This window comes from Limulus polyphemus, unplaced genomic scaffold (genome assembly GCF_000517525.1).
Source record: "Limulus polyphemus unplaced genomic scaffold, Limulus_polyphemus-2.1.2 Scaffold489, whole genome shotgun sequence".
NCBI classification, from domain to species: Eukaryota; Metazoa; Arthropoda; class Merostomata; order Xiphosura; family Limulidae; genus Limulus; species Limulus polyphemus.
The window spans coordinates 500640-509585 of record NW_013666099.1 but is presented as its reverse complement, the minus strand read 5'-3'; the positions used below and the strand labels follow the sequence as shown (position 1 = coordinate 509585).

At 35.3% G+C, this 8946-nt stretch overlaps 1 protein-coding gene across 6 annotated transcripts in view; it reads left to right on the top strand.

Moving 5' to 3' along the window:
• The first annotated feature begins 6195 nt into the window (after positions 1–6195).
• The window catches only part of LOC106458590 (E3 ubiquitin-protein ligase TRIM9-like), a 63248-nt gene continuing 60497 nt past the window's right edge, over positions 6196–8946 (top strand). For all 6 annotated transcript variants that reach the window (XM_022384862.1, XM_022384861.1, XM_022384859.1 and 3 more), the window contains exon 1: positions 6196–6981. In XM_022384862.1, coding sequence (XP_022240570.1) covers positions 6220–6981 — 762 coding nt within the window. In that variant the 5' untranslated portion in view covers positions 6196–6219. The remainder of the gene's footprint in view (positions 6982–8946) is intronic.

The window sequence follows — 8946 nt, the reverse complement described above, 5'->3', positions numbered from 1 at the left end:
TCAAGAAGTCTTGACAGAAATGAATAAAAACCCTATAACCAGAGCGCTTTCGAAAGGTGGACCTTTCTTCTGCAGGGGCAAACTGAAGAAGAAAGGTCTAGCTTTCGAAAGCGCTCGGGTTTTTATTCATTTCTGTCAAGACTTCTTGAACCTACGTGTTTTTCTAGCGTCATGAATGATATATATATTCTACGAACCCATTTCTTTGCACTCTCTTGAATAAAGGATATTTCTGTTTTACAGGACTCACTGTAAAATCACATTAGCGAATGTGCTCGTAGTAAACTTTTCACCAATTCATATAAAAGCTATAAAACTGGAAAATAACACAATATTCAAGCTTTCGATAGCTCTTTCTGATTTCGTAGTTGAGTGAAATGTGCCCCAAGAGATCAACCCGGAGAAATGTTTTAAACTTTTAATGATACACCACTGACTTTTACAGAGTTATTTTTATTCCATTGTTTTCAAAATTAGATTAGATTCTCTTAAGGTTGATTATTTAGCTAATGGTTTCGTTGTGTGGTTGTGGTGTTCTCAGGTACTATGATTTTAAGAGTAATCAAATGAGATCCACAGAATAACAAGAGGTCCGAAAAGAAAATTGGTAGCGTGAGTGAATCTAAACTATTTCACTCTGACTGAGTTGTGAATACTGAAAAAGACTCGACACAGTGTATAAAAATATGAAAGAACCTTTATTTATTTTAACAAAACACAATCAAAGATGACGAGTGTGGCAAAAGGACATCACCTTTCATAAAAATCTGTAGAAAGTCGGTGAAAAATATAAAAATCTGTTCCATACTGAGAAAAAATGGCACTATATACATTTATATATACATTATGTGCTAGACTTCTTAAGATTCGTGCGCTACCTACGTCACTGTTAGTCATTTCCGTAGAGAAGTAAGGGAAGTTGTAACCTCAAGGTATTATCTGCATAACCAGACAGTGAGAAGAATGGCTGTCTTACTCTCACACACTATACTCAATCCTACAATTTTTTTTCCATCAAAAGGCACACTTTATACCTTAGGTAAATGACCCAAAACAACAGGTAACAAGAAGGGAAGGAACTTACTCGCTTCCTTGACTAACGTGCTAAAGTTAAAACTACTCTCTCTTTCTATGTATATAAGAAACTTTTAAAAAATTTAGATGGACTTTAAAACTTCACTTTATTAAATAAAGGGAGTAGAAAATATCTAGTATACCTGCTTGCAACATGTTGTACTCAGCACTGGAAGAGAGAGTTGTTTTATTTTAGTTGCTTTGATTGTTTACCTAAGATTAAAACTTTTAGTGTAATTTATATTTTTGATGTTGGCGAAAATCTTCTGTTTACTTCGTACAACAGGTTCTTTAAAGACTTAATAATAGGCAGACGGCTTTATTTTTGAACAGCTTCTTTAGTATTATAGATTAGTTTTCTACACGTCATATGGTCTTTATTATTATTCTATGTATTCCCATTGGGGACGAAGCTATGCAAGATCGGCAATCCATTGTGTTCATTGACGTCACAACTATACATGACATGGATTCTTCGCGAGTCTAACTACACTGTTCAAAACTGAAAGTAAATATACCACTTATGAGCTAAAACTTAAGATTTGCTTCGCAACTAAGTGTAGTTGTTACGAAACTCTAATATATTTACTTCGAAGAAGCTCTAAATGAAGATAAAACAGTGTTTATAAAATGCAGACAAACATAAAAAAATCATATGCACATCGTATTATTGAAAACTATTCAATACTAGCATAAAATACCCACGCTCTGTTGCGGGATTCTAAGGCTCCCCCCCATGATTCACAGAGGCCTCAATGTATCAGTCAAGCGTCTCCATTATCTTAATTACTTCTATAGCTACCCCAATGCGTTAATTCTTTAATTGGTTTGTCTGTTGCCCTTTCCCGAACTTAATACAATTCAACTCTTTTTAAAAACAGAGAGTTTTAATTGAGTTTCTCTGGTTTGTTTTTGTTTTGTGTCTTTATATGAATTCTTTCCATTCTCCAATATTCTATGAATCATATTTTTCTTCCTTTGTTTGTTGCCATTTCCCAAACTTAGTTCAATTCAACTTTTTTAATTCTCAGATTTATATTTTTCTTCCCATGTTTCTGTTGAAAAAGAGTATTTGGAAAAAAAATTCCACATATTGTAAGTGAAAATTCGAAAAAAAAATTATACCTTTCTATAGACCTTCGGGTTCTTTCTTCTTGGAACTATGGCGGTCACAAACACACACAGAGACAGGCTATTTTAATGCTATAGATTTTTCATTGATGAACATCGTTAAACATCAGCTTACTTGGCTTTCGGACGGCTAAGAATAGTTTGAATAATTATATTAATACGTTTGTTGTATATATTATATTTTTTATCCAGGTACCCCATGACTGTTCGGCTACTTTGATATCATCAGAATAACTTAAAAATAATACTGTTACTACAGGGGCGTCACCAGAATGGGTTCGGGGCTTGCTAACAAACCTCACTTTTCGACGACAAATAAAATTAATTCTACAAACTATCATATCTGCTTGCATTAACAGCACAACCAACATACTTAGCACAAACATAACTCAAACTTAATGAACCGTCAACATTCATCGTTGTCAGTAAAATGTGAATGGCAAAATACCATACCGTTATACATCACATTTGTCTGTTTGGTTTGAATTTCGCGCAAAGCTACATGAGGGCTATCTGCACTAGCCGTCCATAATTTAGCAGTGAAAGACTAGAGGGAAGGCAGCTAGTTATCACCACCCACCGCCAACACTTTGGCTACTCTTTTGCCAACGAATAATGGGATTGACCGTCACGTTATAACGCCCCCACGGCTGAAAGGGCGAGCATGTTTGGTGGGACGGGGATTCTAATCCGCGACACTCAGATTGCGAGTCAAGCGCCCTAACCACCTGGCCATACCGGGTCAACGTATTTACTATACATAATAAAGTCACGTTCTGGCAAGGATAATTCCTTCATACTTTCATTTATGCTGGGATAGCTAATTACGCTTTAGAAGACTGTCTCTTTGTTCTCACCGACGGACACTTAGCTAGTTCGATACGGTGCTTAAACTGAAGGATTCGAAAAAAAGTATGTCTATTTCGATATTATATAATAAGGTGCTAAATAGTCTTTAAAAATGGTTTTTACACACGTAAAATTTTGACGTATACATAAACTTCAATTAGGCAATGAGTGAATAGCATACAGTTTATTTTAGAAACTTGCATGAATATTTACTTCAGCACGGTCTGATGGTTAGGGCACGCAATATGCGGCTCGCTCTATCAGCCATATGGAAGTTAAATTGTGACGGTCAATCCCGCTACTCATTGGTAAAACAGTAGTCACAAGAGTTGGCGCTGCCTTCCCTCTAGTCTATCAGTTCAAAATTAGGAATGGATATGTGCAGATAGCCCTTGTGTAGCTTTGCGCTAAATTGGTGTCCTTATATAAAATCGCACTTATAAAGCCCCCTTTTTTAATAAAACATTTATGAGAAATGAAGTGGGAGTACAACCAAAGATGAAGGGAGTGTAAAAGTAGGTTTCAGGATCGCTAAGCATCGGTGTTTTGTTCCCCCCCCCTCTAAATCCCTGGGCGCAATGCTTGAAACTGTGTCCATACCCCCACTCACAACCTAGTGCGGACCATGTTGAAGTAGCTACAGGAGTAACTGGAGGTAATGGAGGAGCTTGATCAGTAGACTGGTGCCATTGTGAATCAAAAGGAATAATTTGAAACCTGTAGGGTAATTGTTGTAATATACAAGCTATTTAGTGTTATTAACGCCTGCCACACGAGCCAGCCCAGCATCTTTTGGTACTGAGCCTAGAATGGTCAACAGGGGGATCATTCCGGGAACCGGTGATTTGGGATTATTTCGATAGATCTCGATGAATGAAACTCTCGGCACAACTTCTATAAACACACAATTAAATATAAATGAAAATATGACATGATGAAATCTATATGGATTATACTATGGTGATACCATACTGAGCATTATACCATTATTCTTATATTTAGCCTTCACTGCAGAAACGGCATTTTAAATTTGAGAATTGCTAGTGAAATCATCTCAATCCATCTTGCATCTGTTTCAACTTCAACACTGTGTCCGTGGGCTTTACTGTGCCATTAGTTTCACAAAATATTGAAACTAATGATTTCTTATATATGATTCCAATTCCTCTTTTCTAAAGATAACGACACTACTCTGCCCGTTTTTGTTTTTGTTTGTTTCACTGTTAGTGCAGTAATCAACTGAGAAATCTCCGATTCAGCTGGTATGTCAAATCGATTGGGATATATTAGAATAAGTTCTTCCCTCACCCAACTTGGACCCACGGTTTAGCCTAATCGCTACACTTAAACCACCACATCTAGAACATTTCAAGCATGTTTTATTGACACAATGTTTTACTTTACATTTACAACTTAACTTCTCCGTGTCTCAGGTCAGGTCATGTGTCAGGATCAGCGACTCAGACCTCGAAAATAGTGCCAAACGTCTTCTTTTTGTCTAACCAAAACAACCCAAACCTTTCCACATCGAGATACCGGGCTGGCTCATGTGACAGTTGTTAAATACCCTAACATATTTAAATATCGATAGTTATTATGACTATTTTAGAAAAAAACTCTAAACTTAAGACGTTTTACAATGTTTACTGTCAAAAAGTATGACTACGTCGTTGGTAAAATGAAATACTAAATACATACCTGTCAATTAGGAAAATATCTAGCTATAATATCTTTAAAAGTAAGTGTATTTAGTATGTTACAATATTTTTATGCTAAAGTTTTGATTTGACTTTGGTTGTTTTGATTGTTGTTCTTTAAATCTTCACAGACCACAAAAAATAAAATAAACACCCAGAACGTGTGAACAAATACGAGACTATGTATATTTTTAGATCATATTCTTTAAAGCAATGAAAATACTACTCCAACTAAATATTAGTACAAGTTTTGCTGAGGTATACTTACTTACTTTAAACCACACGCAAGATATCAGTCATTAACCAACAACTGTCTACCTATTGACAGTGGCACTGCATAAGATCTCTGGTAATCAGTAAAGAGCTCCAAAAATGTTAAACTTCTATAATTTTGTGCAACAAAGCAAAACAACAGTGAACATTGTTACCATTAAAGTATTTCGCTGAATATTGTAACGATTACTTTGCTTAAATTCAATATCATCATCAGCTTTACAGTATGTTTTTTAAGAAAATATTTATAATTGTATTTATGGTAAAGCTATTACGGTCACCTGGTACCATCCCTAATTTTGAACTACTGTCCAGAGGGAAGACAGCTAGTCAGCAGCAACCTATCACCCACCATCATCGCTAAGGGATTGACTGTCACCCTTATAAAACATCCAAGTTTAAAGTGCTGGGACTTTATTTCATGGCATCGCACGACATTTAAACTCGGCTTGCCAACTCCGAAAAGTCGTAACACAGCCAACCCGCTCCCATTTAACCAGTTTAAACAGCGACGTTTCAGACAATAGAATCGAGCCATCTTCAAGCAATGTATAATTAACAATTAATGATTACTTTGTTTGTTTGGTGTAGCTTTGAAATGATATTTCGTGGTATGTGTGAAAAAATAAACCACGAATAAAGTGGACTAGTTTCAGACAATTTCTACCACATATCTCATTGTCTGTAAATATGTTTTTTTAGGCGCACACATATTTTTATACATAAATTTTTTCCTAGTGTTTATCATTGTTATAGACTTAACAACATAACTATAATTAACAAGCTTAAAGAAAGTAATTCCCCTTATCAATTTTATTACCGTATAAAAATATTTAAATAGGATTTTGTAAACGAAAATTATCTAACACAATTTCAAGGGTGATCAAAGTTTCAGTGCAAACCATCTTTCCAGTAGTAAACCTACATTTACGGTTGTAAAGACTAACTTAAGTATTGAGGTGTTTGCAAAATATGTCATTTCAAAAGAAAATTTAGAAAAATTAATGTTCTTTGTGACCTAAAAAACACGATGAGCGGTCTGTTGATTTACTTTCGTTTCGCTAGAGGACGTAGTATTCAAGGATTATTTCCTGCGCATGCGTCTAGTGAAGAGCAGAGTGCGTTGCTTGGTGAGAGACTACAAGTTTTCAAGTTTAGTGTAGCGTCTGTGGCGAGTAGAAGAGTATGAAACACGATGGAAGAGGAACTTAGGTGTACGCTTTGTAAGCATTTATTTCGTAATCCAGTTTTGTTACCATGTTATCATTCTGTTTGCCTGAATTGTGCTATTCGTTCACAAAAACCAGCACAGCAAACTCAACCGCAACCAGAGGGATCTTTGAATAATTTGAATGAAATAACTGCAGATTATTCAGATGTTGATAAACTTAGTTTGGTAAGCGAAACAGATAGTGGGGTGGTTTGCAACAGTCGGCCCAATAGCTATGTAGGTACTCCAAATATTCAGGGTATTTTGTTCCCGCCTTTACATAGCAGTGCGTTGTCTCTGAACTGTCCAGTATGTCAGAAAGTTGTTTACTTTGATGAAAATGGAGCCAATAATTTGCAAAAAAATCGAACTGTTCAAAATATTGTCGATAAATATGTAGAAGCTAAACATTTACCTGTTTTCTGTCAACTGTGTGAAGGTGACCCTAAAATAGCCGCAGTTATGTGTGAACAGTGCGAAGTGTTCTATTGTGAATCCTGTCGGGACAACTGTCACCCGGACAGGGGCCCGCTGGTGAAACACTCTTTAGTTAACCCTCAGCAAGGAAAAGCTAATTTGAGAGCAAGAATCAAAGAAAGGAAGCCAAATTGCATAGAACATACTGAAGAAACTTTAAGCATGTACTGCATGGTATGTAAAGTCCCAGTTTGTGTTCTGTGTTTACAAGAAGGTAACCACACTAACCACGACGTACAAGCTTTGGGAGCGATGTGTAAGGCACAAAAGGTAGGCCTGTGTTTACTGAACATTTTTTGGTAATTTGTAGAATATTATTTCTTTGTATTTTGATTGGCCTTTTACATACACATACGCTGACAAATACTTCAGGTACCAACTACATTATTTTATTGAGGTTCAGTTAGTGCAAGCTGTGGTATTACAATTACAATGAGTTATGATTCAAGTTACTAGCTAGTAATGTACTAGGCCTTCGCTACATATAAAATAGTAAATATGAAAGTTAGTACTAACACTAACAAGGGAAAGAAGCGTTAAAACACATGGAAACAAGTACAGGGCTATTAGATGACATTATGAATATTAGCTTCAAAACTGAAAATAATAACGTGTATGACGATATAGGTTGTTGATGTTGATTTCTAAGTAATAAAAGTGTGGGTATATATTTAGTATATATATATATATTAAAGACCCAGACTTGTAACTAAATGCTCATATGTATTTGTTAACTGTTACACCTGCAACCATGCCATGTAAATATCACGTAATGTGATAACCAAAACAGTTTTCATCGGACAATTTATTTCATTTCTTCAAATATTGATGTATAACGTGAAAGATTATGCTCTGAGAATTATAATTCAAAAATGCAAAAAGCAATTGGTTCGGAGAGTTTCTAATGTGTAGAACATTTTTAAATTTATTAGAGCCAGCCAAATGTGGTAAAAGGGACATATGAGGTTACTATTCAAAATAATAATATACATATATTAACTTTTTTTTTTACTGCTGCACAGTATTTATGAGTATAGCGTTTTTATTCTATAAAAAGTATGGAACATTTATGAAATTGTTATATTAGTTCTGCTAAATTTCAGAATCCGGGTTGGCCTAGTTTCCCCGAAAGGGGCTGAAGACCACCTGGAGGGGTCACCTATTTTAATCATTGGCATCACTCTACAGTAGTATGTTGTCTGTCAGTCAGTCAGTAGACACTAAAATAACATCACGTAAGGGATGCTTAACGTTGCAATTTGTACTATCGTGACGTCAGCAAAATATGCGCATGCCATGAATCACGAGAAGAATTATGCACCTTTAGGCTACAACACAGAATGACATATGAACTTCAAAAATAAGAAATAAAATATATGTTACTCTTAATTTTGGTTTTATTTATTCTTGAAACAGAACACTTCCGGGGACACTGCGCAAGTACATCTTGTAATAATAATAATATTTCAAGTTCTGAAAAATTAAGTTAAATTATTTTACCTTGCCGAGTTTAATAATTGTTTGATCGCCTGACAAGAAAATGTACTGTCCGAAAAGTGTACCAAATTCATAAAAATGTTTATTAATACTGTACCAACTTTTCTAGTTTTATTCTTTTATGATAGTTCTGATTTTTCTTGTTAGAAAATACACAAATAACTTAATTTAAATATCATAGTTAGTCGTGTTTTGATTTTCTTGACTTGAACAATGAGGCTGCACGTCTAAGATAAGGTTAGTAAGTATCACAAGCTTTCGTGACCTCGTAAAAGGGCTTTGCTCAAAAATCCCAACTTCTAGCAGGGCTTCGTGCAAAGTTGGTGTTGAGCTAGCCAGAAAACAAATTGTATTGCATTTTAAACAAATGTAGCATTGCTACTTTTTTTTTTACATATTTTCTTATTTTGCACATTTTGTTACAAGTGTTTGTTGAATTTCGCCCAAAGCTATTCGACGGCTATCTACTCTAACCGTCCTAAATTTTAAAGTGATAAAGAAAAGTAGCTAGTCAACACGTCTATAATCCTATACATTCAACAATAAGCCCTCTTCAAGAAAAATACTTACAATATATATATATATATTTACTATATGCAAAAGTGCCTGGCATGACCAGGTGGTTAAGGCGCTCGACTCACAATCTGAGGGTCGCGGGTTCGAATCCGCATACCACTAAACATGCTCGCTCTTTCAGCCGTGGGGGCGTTATAATGTGACGGTCAATCCCACTATTCG